Genomic DNA, 21509 nt, shown 5'->3' on the forward strand with positions numbered 1-21509 from the left:
ATCGGCATTGAGCTGGCTAATAACTGACAAGGTGAGCGTTCTTGGAATTATATGTAGTCCAGAAATATATAAATAAACAGAGCAAATTAATCAAAAGAGACTGTCCGCGAAGAACCAGGTGAAACAAGTTGTATATTCATCTGTCTGTAAGGAGAAGCAAGACTGTAAGAGTAGGGAGAAGGCAAAACCTTTAACATTACGGCGCTCGGCTGGTCTGTGCAGGTTGAGAGGGAGCAGGGAAGTTCAGGGGACTGGGTCCGCTTGCCTACCCTGCTGCATGGGGGCTTGATCATTTAGAAGCAGGACATACCAGTTACTATATTCAATCTTCCCAGAGCTGTGGTGCTTTTCGCTTTAGATGTCTGTCAGAAACACAATTATTGCTGATAATATGATCACCGATAATAATTTATTTAGTAATAAACAATCAAGTCACAAGATATTGGCGATAGTATAAAAATAACTGATTATCTAATTCACTAAGGACTAACGAGACCTATATTTTACATGAGAATTAATCATCAAATACTCTGAGTAAAGACAAACATTTGACCCATTCAATTAGCAAGCATAGTTAAATAATTTTATAATGGTTAATGCCGCTATAATTATCATATGCCAGTGGTATACTGTTTGCTGAACTGTTATTAAAACTCCACAGTTATCTTGTTTTCTGATTAGCTTTGTTTTCTGCTAAGGAACCCCTGGTTCAAACCCTGCTTCTTTAAATTCCCTTCACTATAAAAAAAAAAAAAAAAACAGGAGTTCCTAACAGTTTTATGTTCACATTTACCAATCCATTACTGCAATTGGCTTCTCATTTGGTGCTTAATTCAACAGTCACAGTAAGGAAACTGGGACATGGTGTGTTTGTGTACAGAGATTATGAATTTAATCTCTCAAACTGCTGGTGTATTTGAGAGACAGAGGGCCCCCCTAGTTTGGTAGATCACCAGGTAAACAAAACAGAATTTTCTGGGAAGGGCAGGTAGAGTAGATTTGAAGCAGTAGCACAACTTCACATTTTCCACCATTTCTTCAAAGTTACAACAACTAGTCACTTTGACTCCACAATGCAAGATAAAGATGGGACAACATGCTGTACATTAAATATGTAACACCAGGATACCTGAACAGTTTATAAATGATTGTAGATCGCAAAATAATTCCATTAATCTTACCTGCTTTGCACTTCCATACATTGGTCTCAAATGGTCAGTTTTGAAAGCACAGTCATTTTTCAATTCATTTTTTTTTTTCATTGCTTCACTTTTGTTTGCTACAATAAGCTTTGCTTTTGCAATGTTGTGAAACACAAATGTTTGGGTCTGCTAACACAGAAACATATAAGAATACATACAGTAGTTATATGAGTCTATAGTTTTGGCAGGGAAATAACTCATGTAGAAACAAGTCTGTGGGTATGGGGAGAGGGGTCAGCGTTAAAATGTCCTCCAGACCTTCACCTTGCTGTAACTAAGAATTGTGGACCTTCACATACAATAATTGGACTACCCCTGGTTTATAAGATGAGAATTTTACCCTCAAGTGATAGCCAAAACATAATATTTGAACTCAATTGGATGAGTGGATTGTACATAGGAAAAATTGTACATAGGATTCGATACAAACATGGGAAAAAAATAAGAATACAGCAAAAGATAAGATAATTTCTGCAAATATACCCTGTGGTAGTTATATTACAGGTGAAACAAAGTCGTGTAGTAAATTTAATTTTTTGGCTGTAACATGTAGACAAAATTTCCAGTTCTATGGGGCCAGATTAATAAAAAATTAAATCCTGGCACACACCTTTGAAAATTTTTATAACATTTCAGTAGTTGCTTTTTATGACTTCGTAAAACAGTTAGCAATTCCTGTACCTACAAGTATATAACTTTTGATTAGTTTTAATGTATACTGCACTCCAAAAAATATATATTTTATTATTTACTAACCTATTTCACGCAAGTTATTTTAAATTTACTCAAGTTAAATGGAGATTACATTTTTCATAGAACCGGAAAAGGGCTTTTAAAAAAAGGGATTCTTTAGCTTTAAAGAAAAATCACATCAAAAGCTTTTACAAATGCACGTCGGTCTGCTCTCCTGAACGGAGAGAAAATGGGAACTGTAAATAAAGATACACACATATAAAACCAAACCTGTTTCCAATCACCTCCTTCCTTCAAGCATGGAAGCAATATGCACTTCCATTTACTACAGCATGTAAAACGTTTGCTTAAAAAGCTAAATACCCAGAGTGCTGGAAGCAGGAGATAAGACTGTAGGGCCGGGGAGCCGGAACAGTTCATCGCTGGCTGCTTAAGAAAGAAAAATGAAATAACAAATCCTGGAGAATGTGTCTAACTTAATTTATCAATAGTTGCTCTGGTATTTCTGCACCATTTCCCCTAACACTGCAAGCTAAGCAATTTTTATTTTATTATTTTTTTATTTTTTTACGCCAAAGAAGTCAATTAAGGCTGAACAAAACTAGCTGTACAAAGAGATTTCTTTTTTGTTCATCCTTTTCTCTCCCATCCCATCTTTTGCAATGCCTCCTACGCACCTCACGACTGCTTCAAGGTCTCAAACTAATGGCTGAACAACCGCAGCAAAAGATCAAAATGTTGGTTAGTCTCTACCTATTGACAGAGACTAGCCCTCAGCTTTTCACTGTGTGGGGCCAGATGACAGGAGTTAGTGCTGGCCCACATGTTAACGCTTTCAGTTACAAGGCAAATATTTTGTAGTAACTAAAGCAACTTAAGTGTAATTTAATAGTAAATACACGTGTTGTTACAGCTGTTTAAATAACGTACCTGTAATCTTTCTTTTTATTGGTAACATCATGACAACGTTTTACACTTTGTTTCAAAGCGCTTTTCAAAATGGCCGCTCTAGTACACTGGGGTTTGAGATCTGTCCTCTAAATCACTGCAGGAAAAAGCGATTAAAAAAAAAACAAAAAAAAAAACACATAACAAGTCCTATGGCTTTTCTGTTCCATACCACATCATGGATCATTACTGCTGTGTTACCTGTTTGACAATGTGGGCAATAATCCTTACACTATCCGTTCACTAGAGCGGCCATTTTAAAAAAAAGCTTTTAAAGTTATAAGTGTAAAAGGTTGTCAGGATGTTAACAATGAAAAGAAAAATTACAGGTATGTTATTTGAACAGTTGTAGCAACACGTGGGGACATGTAACTGTGATGGGTGCCCCGCCCCTGTGCGTTTTTTTTGTGTTTTATGTTTTATGTGGTGTGTTACTGTTGGTGTGTATTTATTGGTGAACGGGCTATATGTATTGCTGTGGGCTATGTAGCACGAATGATTTAAAATGTCTAGTTGAATTTAGGCACGTGCTGGGATTCAAGTGAATAATTAATTAGTAATTGAATCCCGGCACAGCTGTATATAGAGATGCACGAATCACTCACTCGGGGTTGGGTGTTCAGAGTGGAGAACAAGCGAGTCAGGAGGTAAAAATAATAAATATAACACTTGCTACTCGTGTGAGAGGACCCGCACAATACTGGTTTTGGTTTGTCCCTTGTTTGTCTGTCTGTCTATTTATTTATTTTGGCCAACGTGCTGTTTTGTTTTGTACAAGTGTTCTGTTTTGTTTAAATTTTTTATTTATAATAAACCGGCGCAACAGCGCACTAACTCACCAGTCCTGTCTGGCTACTTCCTGGCCTGACGTCGCCATCAGCCATCTTGCCACAGTAACACTATATTTGAACCCTGCTACTTACTCTTCAATATTTCTGAAATAATTCAGAGTGGTTCTTCTTGCATTTACTCACATTTTATAAATATATTTTCACAAGTCTTTGTTAAGGTGCTTTGACTAAGAGTTCAGGAGCTACTCTTCAGTTCTTGTTGCCTGCCACAGACATAACCCAAAGTAGAAGAACACTAGATGGCGCTGGTTTTTACACCTATATAAAAGACTGTAAAAATGCCAGTCCATTCCATTGCAAGTCTTAATTATTGAATTGATCTTCAGCAGAGTCAATGAAATAATTATGGTTGGTAAAAATTCCTGCAATGGACAGTAAATAAGTGGCACCGAATTTAACGATACAAGGCACAGAATAAAACCGAAGAAATAAAACTGTTTTTATTTAAAACACACATCCCGTACAATTCATTCTATTCCAAACTTGAAAAACTAGTCTTGCAGTACTTGATTGAGCTTTTCTGCAATACAAACTCTCATTTTAATATTCTAGTGCAGAAGTCATTATGATGTTATTAAATTAGCCATCTTGTTCCACAAAGTAGCAAGATTCCACTTCCAGCCGCCCTTCTCCAGGCTAGATTAGCAGGGTTTTTAATAAAATGTAATTGAATTTATGGTGGAATGAAAACACTTCCTTTCCACAGTAAAGTAGCATTTGGTATCAAATCGGCAGCATGCTCACTGTGATTTCTAAAGACTCTGAATGACTCTGAAGCAGCTGCTTGCAAATCACACATTAAGTCTCTTACTAACAGCTTGTAGATGGGGAATCATCATTTTGACTTCATTAGTTCATTTATTAGTTAAACCAGATATTGAAAAATGTATAATCGACTTACTCTACTTCAATTGGTTTACAATCTTTTCAGTGCTGTATGTTTCATGCTTGTTTAGCTACAGGGAGACAGTAAGACAGCCAGAGTAAGCAGCAGGGGCAAGTGCTGTAGTTAGAACCACTGGTATGTGGACGGAGATTCTATTGCATATTGCATTGAGCAAGGCTTTAAAAATAATTTTTAATGTTGAATAAGTAAAACAACACAAACAGTAGCTTTAAATTCCATTTTTATTTCCCCCTTTTTTAATATTGTTGCGCTCATGCTGATTATTTCTCTTTGCAATGAACAAATATTGTGTGTGTTTTTATTTAACTGTATTTTTTTTTAAGGTGCTTTGACTATTTCACTTCAAAAGCTGCTCTTCAGTTCTAGTTGCATGGTATAGACATATGTAATGTAGGTTAGATTTGCCTAAGTGTCTTTATATAAGTAAGCACCAAGGCTCTAGGTCACACCAGTGCATTTCCAGCAGTCCAAAGTGGTGAAGTGGACATTGGCTTCACCCGAGTGCAAAAACTAACAACAAAAGAAGCTTGAAAAAAATAGACAGTATGCCCTACCAGAAACAACATTTTGTATTGTACTTCAAAACAGTACAGTATGTATACTACTCAGTCCCTTCGGGGATCATAACAAAAGGGTCGGACTGTTTGTGACACTTGATAAAAATGTATTCCTAAATTGATTAGGTGCCTACAGTCACCTGCCACTAGATATTCTGATCTTGTTAAGATAATATATATATATATATATATATATATATATATATATATATATATATATATAAAATCTCCTGGATTTTGTATGAAACTGATTGCTTAGATATCAGTGGTCTCTGTGACTCCAAATATCTCTTTCCACATGGAAGATTTCAATAGCAGAAGGCTTTGCCTGAGCTTGACATCTAATTACCAGTGCCTTTTTCTCTACTGCCCTATTTCCTTGCATTAAATATTTTTGGTCAACTGATTGTTCCTGTTGACTTACAGGTGGGAATGCATTTGGCATTTCTGTTGACATTTTCCCCCAGGTTTGCACTATGTCCGTTGTGTTATTATATGTATTTAAGCAGTAATCTCCAAGTCCTTTCCCAGTAGGTAATGCTTGCTCTTTTAGCTAATGTCACAAGGCAGAATCAAGGGCCATTTGCGGTGACATTAAAGAGTAAGTAGCGGGGTTTCGAAAAACAGCGTCGTCTGTCCCCCACGTGTTGCTACAACTGTTGCTACCAATTGTGTAAGGATTATTGCTGACATTGTCAAACAGGTAACACAGCAATAATGATCCATGATGTGGTACGAAACGGAAAAGCCAGAGAGCTTGTTATCTTTGTTTGTTTTATCGCTCCTCCTGCAGTGATTTAGAGGACAGATCTCAAACCCCAGTGCACTGGAGCAGCCATTTTGAAAAAAGCTTTTTAGAAGTGTAAAAAGTTGTTAGGATTTTAATGGGTAACGCTGTATTTAAACAGCTGTAGCAGCAAGTGGGGACAGGTAACGCTGTATTTAAACAGCTGTAGTAGCACGTGGGGACGGGTAACGCTGTATTTAAACAGCTGTAGCAGCACGTGGGGACGGGTAACGCTGTATTTAAACAGCTGTAGCAGCACGTGGGGACGGGTAACACTGTATTTTTCAGAACCCCGCCACTTGCTCTTTAAGAGCACAACCTTCTGGTGAAGAACAGCTTTACTGGAGATTATTGCTATAATAAACTGAAAATCCAATTTTTATAGGAATAGAGTTCAGACAGTGTTATTTCAACTTTAAAAAAAAATGATGTATGAAACAGCTGGAAAGAACTTGCCGAGCATAAAATTAGACAACAGGGTATAGGGTTACTGTGGGCAGCTGGACAGAGCTAATTACATAACTCTGCGAGGTGTTCAGATTGTTGCCATAAAGATCATTTAGGAATGATTACTGCCTCCAAATTCGGGGTGAATATTTTAAGTAAAGTTTGTTCTCCAGAATGGCACATAAAGGCATAATTTGTTTGTGTGTGTGTTTTTTTGTTTTTTTTAATACATTTGAAACTTTAATGCAGCTGCATTGGAATATATACATATAACTATATAGTAGGTGCAGCTGGCAGTTTTGTTCGGGGTTAGGCACAAAAATGCTGCCACTCCCATTGAAAGCATGTGTCAATATTTATGAATGTGTCTGTGTATAAACAAAACACATATCACATTTGTTGATAAACTGAAGCGTGAGAAGGACGGTAGCAATTTGATCGAATACAAATGCTTGGAAGTGCAGAGAGGTATTAACATGAGAAGGATACGGGAACCCTAGTTTCTTGCAGCAGTGATGGTGATCAAACGTGTGTCAGTAGTGTTGTGTAAAAATGTTGCTTAAAATGAACAGTTGCATTTAAGAAATGTAGAACAAGAACAGCGAAAAACAAAAACAGAAATACACTTAAGGTTTGTGTGTTGCACACGTGCCATTAACAAAATGCCCTGGAAACTTAATATAATAAAGGAAATAATTAATGAAAGACTGTAATGCAGCAAAAAGCTCAACAATTAAACAAAAAAGGAAGAGAAAAGGTTCCCGTACCAAGTTGAAAAAAGATTGTTTTCATTTGTTGTATCTTGTATCCCAGATACAATAGGTTTAGTTACATTGTTTACCATCAGGAGTTTACAGATGATTTCACTGCGCAGCAGATTCCCCAGTTAGATGATGAGCTGATAATATCTCTTCAGCCAAAGAAGCAGGCACAGTAATTTAAGACGTTATCAGAATGAAAAACAATAATGTAAAGCAGGGTCAGCTGTTGCAGAGAAAACAACGTTTATTTGTCAAACTGACCATTTTAAGAAATGTGAAAGCAGAACGCACAGAAATACTTGGGACTGTCAATAGGAAGTGTACTGCTGAGAAAAAACTAACAAATTAATGGAATTATAAATGAAATGTATTGCTTGATTGCAGTAAAAAAAAAAAAAAAAAAAAACACCATTCACTACATTTTGCTCTCAGATTGTGCTGATCAAAATTTCTCAAATACATGAGTGTGCTTGTTGTGCATAGTTACTGGTACACCTGGTGGTTCCTTCTAGAAACACTGGTACTTGAGATGAAATGGTCGAAAAACACTAATTTAGACCATATAATCCATTCAACTGGAAATTATCCTAAAATTTCCAGGCAAGGCTGAAAAACAGCATAGGCAAACTCTCTTTGTAGATTTGGAAATAAAAAAAGAGGTTTTAGACTGATTGTCCTCCCTCACCCTTTGAAATGACTAAAAAGAAGCTTGCTTTGAAGAGAACTGTGACAGCCAGTGGATTCAAAAAGGTTGTCACAAGATGTCACTCTGGATGCCACCCTGGCAATGTCAAAAGATGACAACATAAAGAGGGAGGGGGGCTAAACAGAATTAATCTCTTAAGAGCTCACATAGACAAACACACAAAACATACTGTAGCCCTGACAGCTCTACTCCAACACATTCAATCAAGGGCCACAATTAATAGCCTAGAGGGCTAGTTTAGACCTTGGAGGCTCGCAGCTGGTCGACAATGATATAAAACTGGGGAAATGCTACAGGGAAAAATGCATATCATTTAAAAAAAAAAAACAACACACACACACACAATAAAAGACCACTGCTCTTCCAGCTGTTGGAGAGTGCTCAGAAGCAACAAAGCCGACTTGACAGAGACTCGTAAAATCAATTTATTCCACCCAGGTGGAAATGGAGGCAGATAAAACTACTGCAGTGGATTATCATTTCCACAAACAGCGCAGAGAGCTGCTACTCATGATGCATTTGACCAGTGGAGCAGGGCAGGGCTCGACACTGCCAAGGGTCTTTAAAAGCTACCTCCAAGGACTGTTAACATTCTAATAAGGCTATAGCGGAGTTGTATAAATACACCATTTGTAATTATTTCTTAATGTATTCATGTATTGTATTGTTTTGTAAAACTGGGTAATGACAGAACTATAAAATAATAATGTAGGCGCTAAAACTAAAAGACACTTCTGTCAGACTTTTTAGGTCTGTCAAAGTCTTTATTTGAAGGTTTTTAGCATCAATGTATTTTTTTTTAATTAAAGAAATGGTGTTAGCTGGTGTACCTCTATTGCACCAAAACTGCACCATGAACAGGGGCAAGTGAAAACAATTGTAATAGTCTCAGTTGTCCCTTTTGTGTTTATAGAATAAAAAACTTTTTTTTTTTTGTATTGGTAGTATTTTATCAGTTAAAACAGAAACCCCGTACCTATGTTTTTCTTGTATAGATGCTTAGATGTTTCTATGAAAAACAAAAACTACAATCATTTGTGAGTGGCGTGATTGGTCTTGTTCTGCAAACAGCCTTGAATGGACAGTGACATCGGCAACAGATTGAGGGAGTGCACCACAGTCCAGGCATTCAGCACTGGGCCTCTCTCCAGCATCCTCTTCCAATTTTACCTGATTGCAGTGGTGGTTTTGTATATGAACTATTGTCCACTAGAACTCGTTTCACATCTTAACTGACCCTGATCTATAATCTTTTGTGCTGGAAATGCCAAAAAAATGTACAAGCATAAAAACTCAAATTTTAAAAAAAGGTTTGTCTGGTCACATATTATTACCAGAAAGAAAAGATCATAAAACATATTCCTAGCGCCTGTGAGTTTTTTTCAAGGCTTCTTGCCTTTTGTTAAGGCTTCTGTTGATGTTGAGTCAGTAAATGCTCAGTGGTATATACGCTTTTATTATCAAAGACATTGCTTTCAGGGGGTCAGCTTGGATTACTTCCATTTTCACAGCTGAATAAAGCCGGCTCCCAGAGCGAGCGCTAATAACCATCGACTCTAACATTTCAAATGACGATAAAAGTAGATGTTGAGTGATAAAAGAAAATAATAATCTGTAATTGGCCGAAAAGCAATAATGGTATGACTGTGTATTGGAAAGTCATTCTGTATTTTGAAATGCCTGCTAGACAAACATGCACTCAGAATAAAGAAAGAAAAAATACCGATAGAATGGAACAAATAATATAATTTTAGAACTGTACCACTTTGTTTCAAACGCTACAGTTTACTGATAATATTAACACTGGAGAAAGTGCAAACCTCCCTGCACTGAATCACTCAGCATCGGTCAGCTTAGTAGGAAATAGCAGAGCTAACTAATGTATTCTTTCACTTGTTTAGATTCACTTTGTATCATTGTATCAAATTTGTATTAATCTCAGAGGACTGTGTTTCTGACAGGATAAGCACTGCTGCTACCTGAGAATTATTCCTCTCTCTTCCTGGATAATAGCTCATTTATTTTTCAGCAAAGGGAATATTAATTTAATTCAAAGAAGTTGTACAATCTTTCCTTAAGTCATCGCTTGAACAGCTGACAGGAAGAGAGTGTGTGAGAGAGAGAGAAGGAATTACAAACTGAATTAGATAACCGTTACAGTTTATAGTCCATAATCGATATCTGAACATTTCGTCCAACCTTAAATCCACTTAAGCACACATTTGAGTTTGGTGCAAACTGCACTAGAGGGTTGTTAAATGTCAACTCATCCAGGCCATTAAACATATCCACCCAACTAGGCAACACAGACTTTAAATTCTTGACAAAGCTAAATATCACATTGCAGTTTCTTCTGCCAGAAACTTGTCAGTATAACGAAACTCCTGTACGGCATTAAGCTTTTTGCTGTTCAAGCCTGTGATGCTTACTTACTGCTTCCAAAACCCTGCAAATAATTCCTAAGTTGAAGTTTAAAGGGTATTTAAACCTCACCACATTGCCAGGATAAAATGCCTTTGCCATGCAAGAGAATGTGACCAAAGGTAATCGTGTGTTGGTGCCTCTGCCAAATACACCCCACATTGGAAATGAGATGCAAATCCCAATGAGTTCTCCCTGGTTTAATAATGAAGAATGTATTATAAAAGCCTGTGCCCAGTGATGCGTGTGGAGACGTCACAACAGGCCCTGCTCTCTGCACTCAGGACACACTCTGAAATACCAGGGGACACGGATTACTGCATCGTGATCACATGGGTCAGCAACCACCATGTGCAATTCTTCTCGCATCAACAACGTGCCCACTGTGCCCACAGCTGCTGCGTTTGTCTGCCAGCACTGCTGGACAGGAGGGAGGGCCAACAGTTTTGGCAAATGGAGTGTCATGGCCAACAGTGCTCAGTTGAGCAGCTGCTGTGCTTTTTGTACGAGTGGGGAAAGGCAACTACCTGTATCTGTTTCATATAAAATATCTGGTTTGTATTTGAAAGAAAAAAATCAATTGCTGCAGTACAGTACCCCACAATCATATTTCTCCGAATCTGTTAACTAGAGGCCTCAAGTTACTATTTTAAAATGCTGGCGCAAAAAGGGGAACCACAAACAGATATTAAAAGAGTAGGTAGCTCTTTACTTTTTCACATTTCTACTATTTTCTAAGTGGCTCTGTTGCTCCAATACTGAGTTGTGTACCATTTTCTGTAAATTTGCCTTTACCTGGCTTTGAGCTTGAACATCCTAAGTGCTAAGACTCAAAAACCTTCCTCATTTCATTCAAACCATGTGACAATGTAACCTTTCAAGTGTCAGCTCCACCTCTCTCTGTATACAGTACGTAGAGTAGGTGGGGCAAGCAGAGTTGAAACATTGCATTGTCACATCATTTGAATGGAACGATGAAGTCTCGGCACTTTGTATACTCCAGGTAAAGGCAGATTTACAGAAAAATTATATACGGGAGCAACAGACTATTGAACCATTCAGAATCATTCCAAACACCATAACATAGTAAGGGAAATGTAAAAAAAATAAAAAGGAAATGAAGCTACTTTTTCTTTAATAATATTAGTCAGAAGGCAAATCATCTTCTAGCCATTGCTGGGTGAGAAAATACAAAAGAATGGGAGTATCTCTTTCTCTTTCTGTTAAGCCTGTTTTGCCTGGAGAAATCTGACTTGAAGTTATTTTAGCAAGAACGGGAGTGTGATAAACCTCTTCTGGATCCTTTTCAAGTTGGACTGCCTTGTTGGGTGCAAGTAGGACTTGGCTGTGAGATCACAGGTCCGACTGGTACCAGGCTACTACCCAGCCTAGATTGACCGCTCTCCAGTTTCTGGATTATAGAACCCCCTGATGATTCAATGGAGAGTACCTTACCTTCTTCTCCAGGTGTGCCAGCTGCTCTTTATAAAAGGCATCCAGCCGTTTCAGCTGAGCTTCTTTCCTCTCCAGCTGTTCTGCCTGCGACAGAGAAGAAAGGAAGATGGATGGAATAAAAGGGGCTAGGGTTTGGAGGAAATCTTGCTGCAGAGGCTTTATCCACCAGGTGTTGCCAGATACTCATCACAGCCCTTCCCAAGCCGGAGAGCTAGGCCCTAGCAATCATTTTATAAAACAACTCCTCAGAGACACAGAGCTACCTCACAGACCTACCAGATAATAATGTGTCTGCTGCATTATCTATTGGAGCTTCTCTGTTCCTTGACACATGCTGATGCAGCAGAGGATGAAGTGCCTTATTTCTTGTATCTGGGTGAAACTGCCAGCTTAAGAAAAGTGTGTGCCTGGTAATGGCTTTCCAGTTTGTAAGTGAATAAAAATGGGCAGCAGATTATGTAATAAGACAGCAGTAAATCATCACTTTTAAAAACATAAAAAGGCTAGGATAACAATTCAACATATCCTCAAATGCGTTTCTCCCATGGTGTGATTTAAGTTACTGTCATGTGTAGGGTGTCTCTATTGCATAACAGATGCCATTTCATACAGTTTGGAGAGAGAAGCCTTATAAGAGACTCTCTGCCCTATCATCCTAAACTATTATAAATCATAAAAACAAAGATTTTAAATAAAAAATAGCGCTGTCTGTTCTATAATCAAAATGTACTGGATTTCTCATTCCCCAGATACAACATCAAAATCTCAATTCAGAAATCATGGATAAGTAGGTGATCATAAGCTAGATTCTAAGAACGTTAAGGTTTTGTGGTAAATGTTGTTGGCAAGTTTTGTCACATTTTGATGAGTGGTTCTAAATATTTAATTAGAAATGTTTTTACGTTACATTGCGTTCAAGGAGTCCCTATATCATTGAGGTCTGATATCACAAATGGGTTATGAAAAATGTGCTTTGAACATACATCACAGAATTTAAAAATGATAACAGTTCAGCCCTACTTTGAAGTAGCTTCAAAGTCAGAAAAAAAAAAAAAAAAAAAAAAAAAAAATCACACACATTCAAAAAGGCCACAGTAACATTTAGCTAGAAAAGCTGCAACACCACACCACTCCCACCCCCCACATACTCCCCTGCTTAGAGCAATCAAGAATCAGAAATGCACTGCCGGCAAAGCTGGGACACCAACTCACAATCTGCCTAATAAATGCAAGCCTCCTTTGAGACTGCTGTTTAGCTGGTCCAAAATCAAAAAATAAATTAGAAAGTACATTGACTGCTTGTACAGGTCCCTTTCTTTCTCCAGGAATACAAAACTCATTTTGAAGATTAACAATGACTTAAATGTCAATGTGCCCCCACGTCCTTGCCTAAAATCTGCAGGACTTCTCATACCACCATATTACCACTTATTGGTATTTTAATCTTATGCTTTTCAAGTAATAAAAAAACAAACATAGCATTTAACACCAGGTCTGCAAACCAATACAGTTCTTAAGAGGGCTTATCCTGATGCAGAAGGTGTAAAATGACAAATAACAGTTTTAAAGACAATTTATTCATGAGACGTAGATTTGTATTAAACATAATGAAAGCTAAAATGCATTTCTCCGTTTAATCTTAAGACTTGCCCTCATGTGAAAACAACTAAATTACTGGGAACATTTTTAACTGTGCTCTCTTTCTCTTTTCTCTCTAATTTGTGTGGGTCACACAGATCTGCCCTCTGTGACTGAAACTTAATTTCAACAGGGAGACGCAGCTTCATCTATCACATAATACATGTAAGGGATGTCATTTGTCCAAATCTCTCTGGTTAGGGACAGGACATGGTTTGTATCACAAGAATTTCAGCAAACCAAGTGCATTTCACATCGGAAACTCATAATATGCATGCAATTTCAGGTAATCGAGATAGGAACCATTACGATTTCAGTTATGGGCTGTCAGGATAGTCACGATCATCTTTAATCCTGTTTCAACTCCCATTAACTGTGACTTTCTCCCTAGTTAGGAGCTTCTTCTCGCTGGCTTTTAAAAATAAAGCCATAGAACGGTTTTCTCCCACAACAGAGGGGAGACTCAATTAAAGTAATTTCCCCTTGCCAAATTAAATTACGTGGAACTTGACACCCAGAATCTCCTAATGGACAAATCCGGACAAGGCGGTTTCATACTGAAAGATAGGAACAAAGTAGCTCAGTGCTTTGCTTTAGCTTGTAGATGACCGTCAAACATGATTACGGCCCACAATATGACTATCTATAATTCTTCAATACAACTGAGAAACACAAAAGTATACACGCTATTGCAATTAATCAATAACACTTACTTAACTATTGCCTTACACAAGTTTACCACAGTAGCAGTGTGTAATAAAGCACAGAAAGGTATGGTAAAGCATGTTAAAACATTTTTATTTTATCTTATTTTTTTAAACAAAATACATGGCACAATATGGTAAACTATGGTAAATGCATTATATAACAATGGGAAAAGCATAGGAAAACTGCTTACTGTGGACTACTGTTGCAATAATTTGCAGAACTCGGGATTCTTTGTGGACCTTTAAAGGTCGTGTGGAACAAGCAAACTGGTATTGATCACTTCAGCCAGTCCAAAACAACCCGATCAATTAATCGAATCTTTATGTAATCAGGTTAAAATAAAAGATTGAGAGCAGTTGCTCATTTATTGTACAAACACACATATTGTACAAATAATAGTTTCTTAACCCCATTATGGAGACAGATTATTATTATTATTATTATTTATTTCTTAGCTGACGCCCTTATCCAGGGCGACTTACAATTGTTACAAGATATCACATTATTTTTACATACAATTACTCATTTATACAGTTGGGTTTTTACTGGAGCAATCTAGGTAAAGTACCTTGCTCAAGGGTACAGCAGCAGTTTCCCCCACCTGGGATTGAACCCACGACCCTCCGGTCAAGAGTCCAGAGCCCTAACCACTACTCCACACTGCTGCACAGATATTCTTTGAAAATAAGCAATAAATACATTAAATCAATAAAAACATCTAACTAAATACAGTAAAAAAAAAAAATGACTGCCTCCTGCGCTGCACATATTCCCTACAATCTAAAATGTTTTAAACAGAACCGATTGTTTTGATATTATTTCACATACTATAGTTGTGTAATGAAACTCAAGCAGATCACCCCTGTATTACATTAGTTTGAACTAGGATCAAACTTGCTTTATTTTTCCAGTTAAAGCTGTATTACAATGCTGGATATGTATAGACAATAAGAAAAACAGACACGGGGTGTGAAGAGATGCTTTTATGAGAATGTGCCAACGCTGAAATTACTGCTGGATCATGAGCCCTACAAACTTATGCTGGGGTTTTCAGTTTTATTGCACAGTTGATTACATGTTAATTAGTGAATACAATCCCTTTTGCGTCTTCACTTTTTGTTTGTAGCTTACACAATAATTGCATACATTTTTCCAGCTGTGCACTTCTATTCTCTATATTGGTCTCAAAGTTGCAGTTTTGAAAGAAGCATTGTGTTACTATAACATGGGTATCTGGTACTACACTCGGTTCAGGTTATCTGTGTGCAAGGCATGCTTTCAGAGTGTTGCTGTTCCTCTGTCACCTGGAGAGTGACATTGCACCGACTCCTTCAACACCTTCTCTACAGTCATTAACCAACCAGCTGCTTCTATTGACTGACAGCGGGCTTTCAGTCAGTAACATGCTATGACTTTGGCTGCAGAAACTTTCAAAGTAGACTTTGACCCGAGAGCTTTCTTCATCCTAGTATGGGATATCACAATTTAAAATGCATGCTTGATACAACACAAGTTTCTTTCAAAACTGCAGATTTTAGATTTATGTTGGAAGTGCATTGTACGTAGGATTTATTATTTTGTTAGCTGTAGCACCCTATTCAAGTCATCAAACTAGATACAAGGTGGGAAGATGGTTGCGTAGCTGCTATTATAAAAAGCTGCACGCTGGATTTTACTGGCGCAGTCAACAGGGACAGCAGGACCCCACAAGAGCATAGGTTTTCAATATTGGAGAACGCTGGCACATATCACTGCTCTGCACATATTTACTGTGATTAGAACCTTATTTAAGATATTATTGGTCCATAAAGGAACCAACGTCAGCCAGCACACAGATGATATGCAATTTTCTAGTTGAATACCCTTAAAAATGTTTGGTTGGAAATGCTATATAACTGTGCAGATAGTGATTGGAATGCACAATGAAAACATGACATTTAAATAAAAAGACAAGTAAGATTAACAGCAAACGACCAGGCTTACCCAAGCATCCAAATCTGCAGGCTAGGAATAATAGAAAGAGAAAAATCAGTATATTAAATTATATATATATATATATATATACAGACATGCTCAAATTTGTTGGTACCCTTACAGCTCATTGAAATAATGCTTCATTCCTCCTGAAAAGTGATGAAATTAAAAGTTATTTTATCATGTATACTTGGTATGTCATAGAATAAAGCAAAGAAGCTGTGAAAAGAGATGAATTATTGCTTATTATTGCTTAAGATATTCTAAAATGGCCTGGACACATTTGTTGGTACCCCTTAGAAAAGATAATAAATAATTGGATTATAGTGATATTTCAAACTAATTAGTTTCTTTAATTAGTATCACACATGTCTCCAATCTTGTAATCAGTCATTCAGCCTATTTAAATGGAGAAAAGTAGTCACTGTGCTGTTTGGTATCATTGTGTGCACCACACTGAACATGAACCAGAGAAAGCAAAGGAGAGAGTTGTCTGAGGAGATCAGAAAGAAAATAATAGACAAGCATGGTAAAGGTAAAGGCTACAAGACCATCTCCAAGCAGCTTGATGTTCCTGTGACAACAGTTGCAAATATTATTAAGAAGTTTAAGGTCCATGGAACTGTAGCCAACTTCCCTGGGCGCGGCCGCAAGAGGAAAATCGACCCCAGATTGAACAGAAGGATAGTGCGAATGGTAGAAAAAGAACCAAGGATAACTGCCAAAGAGATACAAGCTGAACTGCAAGGTGAAGGTACGTCAGTTTCTGATCGCACCATCCGTCGCTTTTTGAGCGAAAGTGGGCTCCATGGAAGAAGACCCAGGAGGACTCCACTTTTGAAAGAAAAACATAAAAAAGCCAGACTGGAATTTGCTAAAATGCATATTGACAAGCCACAATCCTGGGAGAATGTCCTTTGGACAGATGAGTCAAAACTAGAGGTTTTTGGCAAGTCACATCAGCTCTATGTTCACAGACGGAAAAATGAAGCTTTCAAAGAAAAGAACACCATACCTACAGTGAAACATGGAGGAAGCTCGGTTATGTTTTGGGGCTGCGCCTGGCACAGGGTGCCTTGAATCTGTGCAGGGCACAATGAAATCTCAAGACTATCAAGGCATTCTGGAGCGAAATGTACTGCCCAGTGTCAGAAAGCTCTGTCTCAGTCGCAGGTCATGGGTCCTCCAACAGGATAATGACCCAAAACACACAGCTAAAAGCACCCAAGAATGGATAAGAACAAAACATTGGACTATTCTGAAGTGGCCTTCTATGAGTCCTGATCTGAATCCTATCGAACATCTATGGAAAGAGCTGAAACTTGCAGTCTGGAGAAGGCACCCATCAAACCTGAGACAGCTGGAGCAGTTTGCTCAGGAAGAGTGGGCCAAACTACCTGTTAACAGGTGCAGAAGTCTCATTGAGAGCTACAGAAAACGTTTGATTGCAGTGATTGCCTCTAAAGGTTGTGCAACAAAATATTAGGTTAGCGGTCCCATCATTTTTGTCCATGCCATTTTCATTTGTTTTCTTATTTACAATATTATGTTGAATAAAAAATCAAAAGCAAAGTCTGATTTCTATTAAATATGGAATAAACAATGGTGGATGCCAATTACTTTTGTCAGTTTCAAGTTATTTCAGAGAAAATTGTGCATTCTTCGTTTTTTGTGGAGGGGTACCAACAAATTTGAGCATGTCTGTATATATATATTTCATATATCATTAAAGAGACAGTATTCCCATTCTTTTGTTTACTAAACAGAGGGACATATTGAATTGTTAAGGAAAATCAGGTAGCAGCCATCCATGTCGATATGCAATACAAGAAAAAGGGTGTCTGTTAAATTCATCGAAATGTTGGCAGATCTAAATACTGTAGCACCACTGTTTGAATCATAGAAGGCGACTGTGTAAACCAACATCTGTAACCGTGTGTGTGAGTCTCTTTAGTGTGTTTGTTTCTTTTTGAACATTAATGCCAGGTCGGTAACTGTTTAAATATTATATTACATTTACAGTAGGTCTGCCACTGTTCAGTAGAATACACCCCAAAGAGTTTTAAAAGCATGTTATTGTTGCAGTTCTAAAAACCTTGTATTACAAAACCTTAATATGCAGTGGCGTCAAACATGAAATATTAACCAAATCTATGCCAGCTCTGGATATGAAATATATGTTTTAAACTATCGCTGGCTCTGGCTTTGAGGCTGTAGGAAGAAGGCATTTTTTGTTTGGTCCTTTGTCTGTTGTTTACAGATCCAGAGAAACCATGGCAACAGCTACTGTGTAGTACAATGCTACTGTGTAGTACAGCACGCGTACCAATTGCAACAGCTACTGTGTAGTACAGCACGCGTACCAATTGTTTACTTTAGGTTTCACTTTTGGTTTCTCTCCTACTTTTGACTCCCGTTCCGCCTCTGAACACACTGACTAAACAGAAATGACTGGCTAATTAATAGGCAGTCGCATCTTTGCTGTTCTTTTGAAAGCTTTACATAAACAATTGATATAATCTAAAAGACGACACCTGGTCCCTATGTTAAGTTGTTAAGTTGTTGTTGTTGATTACACACTGCTTCATCTCTTTCTCTTAGCAATAAAAGTCATATTAAGGTTTCTTGATGCATTGGTGAGGGCTCTCGTCATGAGTATTGAAAGGTTAATGGAGATTCCAAAGAAAAAGTGCTGTATTGTACTTCCACATAAACATACTGCGTAGGCAGTGCCCGTTTACAGAGAGAGGAGGGATAATAAGGTAGTTATATGGCATGCCATCTGTTTAACCTCTCCTCCATTCTCTGCTCAAAGATGTTATGTCATTTACATTCCATTTCCGCCACCTTTACGTGGCTTCACTTCATTTCACCCATCTCCAGGAAAAGAAATGACAGTAACTCCACACCCAGACCCATGGAGCACAAAATTAGAGGCATTTAAATACAAATAAAAAGCAAATACAATCACCATTAGTCACGACTGGAAATCTGTAGAAAGTGAAATTTTATCTTGGCTGAATGGTGTTAAATACAGCAGGGGCAGAATGCACTACGGCTTGTTCTACAAGGGCCTCTAAAAAATTAGTACAACAAATCTGTCAGTTTCTCAGTGTGCTCATTGTGCAAATCTACCAGGGTCTTTTCTGATGGGATTGGTCCAGTTTCAACTGGCGTGTATTAGTTTAGTAACAGGGCTCTGTTGCTTCAATACTTGCTCTTATTGTATTACTTGTATTGTAACACTTGAAATGTATTTGCTTACGATTGTAAGTCGCCCTGGATAAGGGCGTCTGCTAAGAAATAAATAATAATAATAATAATAATAATAATAATAATAATACTGAGTATTCTCTAAATCTGTCTCTACCTGACTTTTAGCTTGTCTGGAGAATGCAAAGTGCTGAGACTAACAGTCTTCCTCCCTCATTCCATTGAAATCATGTGACAACGTGATCTTCTAACAGTTGAAAAGTCACACTGCCACATGGTTTGAATGGAATCAGGAAGGCTGTTCAGTCCTGGCACTTTGTATACTGCAGACAAGCTCAAAGCAGGTAAAGGAGGCTTAGAGAACAATCCTAAATTAATATTGGTGCAACAGATCCAAGAACTGCACAGTTTATTTGAGACCAAATAGACTGTGCAGTTTATTTGGTCTCAAGGAAGGGTGGTACATATATTAGTATTTTGAATGAGCACGGGTACCATCGTTATATGATGTGTGCCAGGGCTGAGAGATAATGTGATTTGCTGCAAGGCAGTGGCTGGACTGGGATCATACACAAGGACATCTCCGCAAGTCCCCAATACTATTGCATTTGGAACAAGTGGCAGTTCAGACAGATTTGAGCTGGTTTTCAGGGTAAGATACAGCCTGGTGGTGTGCTACACCTGATTAACAATTCATACGTTGCTGCTTCTGGTGAGACAAGGGTTGTTTTTTTTTTAGTTTTTTACTTAAAGGAAAGACTAATTGTTTACTTATTCATGCAGTAAATTGTAAATTAAATGTTTGCCATTTGCGCTAGGTGGAGTAATTACAATTTAAAAAGGGAAATGAATCATGGCTGTTTAGCTTTGTATGCGTTATACAATATGAAGCAGTCAAACACAGACTCTTAACCAAGGCTTGCTTACAGAAGTTTTTTTTTTTTTTTTTTTCCTCTGCACATTGGAGAAGCCAATGAATTCGAAATGCATACACCAGCCTCTTCAAACTGCAGAGGCAGGTCTAGCTTCAACTGTTCCATGCTTTGCCTTCTAATATTTGCACACTCTCGTTAGAAAAGCCTTAACAAATCATGCTTTTCTCCTGCTGTGTGCCGGTATGGGGTTATTTATGCTCTGCGTGTTTTTACATATTGACATTTGTTTTGTACACAGCCCCAAGGAAAGGAATGAAATTACAGGGGTTGGACAAAAACAAATACCTGTGACATTTTGAAGGGTTGTTCGTTTCCTTTTAATTTCCTTTAGTACATGTTTCAACATCAAACTTTAACAAATCAGAAAAGCCATCAAAAAGGTTTACAGATTACTGTAACTGTATTAGTATAGAAGACTGCAAGGTGTACTGCATTTCATTTCACATTGAACGGATTTACTGAATTTGAAAAAAAAAAAAAAAAAAAAAAAGAGGATATACCATGAACCTTCATAGAGTACTGTAGTTACTCCATAGCTACACTCATGAGTACATGAGAATGACTACAGGATTCTAGTCATATACAAGCTATGAAAAAACAATATACATTTGAACTTATTAAACAACTGAATTCTGAGAATTGGTTTCCTGAGATTAAGCTCTGCCTCTGCTTAGCAACGTAGCATAATTTAGAACAGTGAAATTGGTCATTCTGACATTGTATAGTATTTTCATGACAGATTCCAAAATATTGAGAGCTGATATTAGTCAGTCAGTCTGCCCCAATCAGTGACTCGGAGGGTCACCCTGGAGAATAGACTTCGCTGCAGTTCTCCACCCTTCCAAATTCCATTGAAGAACTGGCGGCTGTGATCACGTTGAATCAGTGGCATTCCACCAGTCCATGGTTCTCTTATATCCTCTGCAGTAGTTTGTTTGTGCATATTAAACCACAAACAAGTACAGTTAGTACTATTCCACAATAAACCATAGCAAATAAGGCACAGCCAACAACCTATCAAAAGTAGAACAAAGCACATTGGTCAGTAGTAGAACTCTACCTAGCAATATAGTGGCAGAAAATCTAAATGGAGAAGAAAACCACTTGTTTCCTTCAGTTGGAAAAATACATCCAAAAAGCAGGAAAAACTAACTAAATTAGCTGTCAAAGTAACAAATTGCAAATTGGAAGAACAAATACCTCCGAAAATGTTAGTTTCCCCCCCCCCCCCCTCACTATATTTCACAGTTATTTTCTGTCCACCTCCAATCCAATTTAAAACAGTCAAGAAACTGGATATAGATGT

The 21509-nt window shown here is 37.7% G+C and overlaps 1 protein-coding gene across 2 annotated transcripts in view; it reads right to left on the reverse strand.

Annotated features, from left to right (window-relative positions):
- The window catches only part of LOC117413862 (MICOS complex subunit mic25a-like), a 108293-nt gene that overhangs the window by 67619 nt on the left and 19165 nt on the right, over nt 1-21509 (reverse strand). Inside the window, exons 5-6 of one of the 2 annotated variants that reach the window (XM_059000172.1) lie at nt 16065-16085; nt 11736-11819 (exon numbers count right to left, since the gene is read on the reverse strand). In XM_059000172.1, the coding sequence (XP_058856155.1) occupies nt 11736-11819; nt 16065-16085 (105 nt within the window). The remainder of the gene's footprint in view (nt 1-11735; nt 11820-16064; nt 16086-21509) is intronic. The other variant, XM_059000173.1, reaches the window with a different exon arrangement.

Source organism: Acipenser ruthenus, chromosome 25 (genome assembly GCF_902713425.1).
Source record: "Acipenser ruthenus chromosome 25, fAciRut3.2 maternal haplotype, whole genome shotgun sequence".
Classification (NCBI taxonomy): domain Eukaryota; kingdom Metazoa; phylum Chordata; class Actinopteri; order Acipenseriformes; family Acipenseridae; genus Acipenser; species Acipenser ruthenus.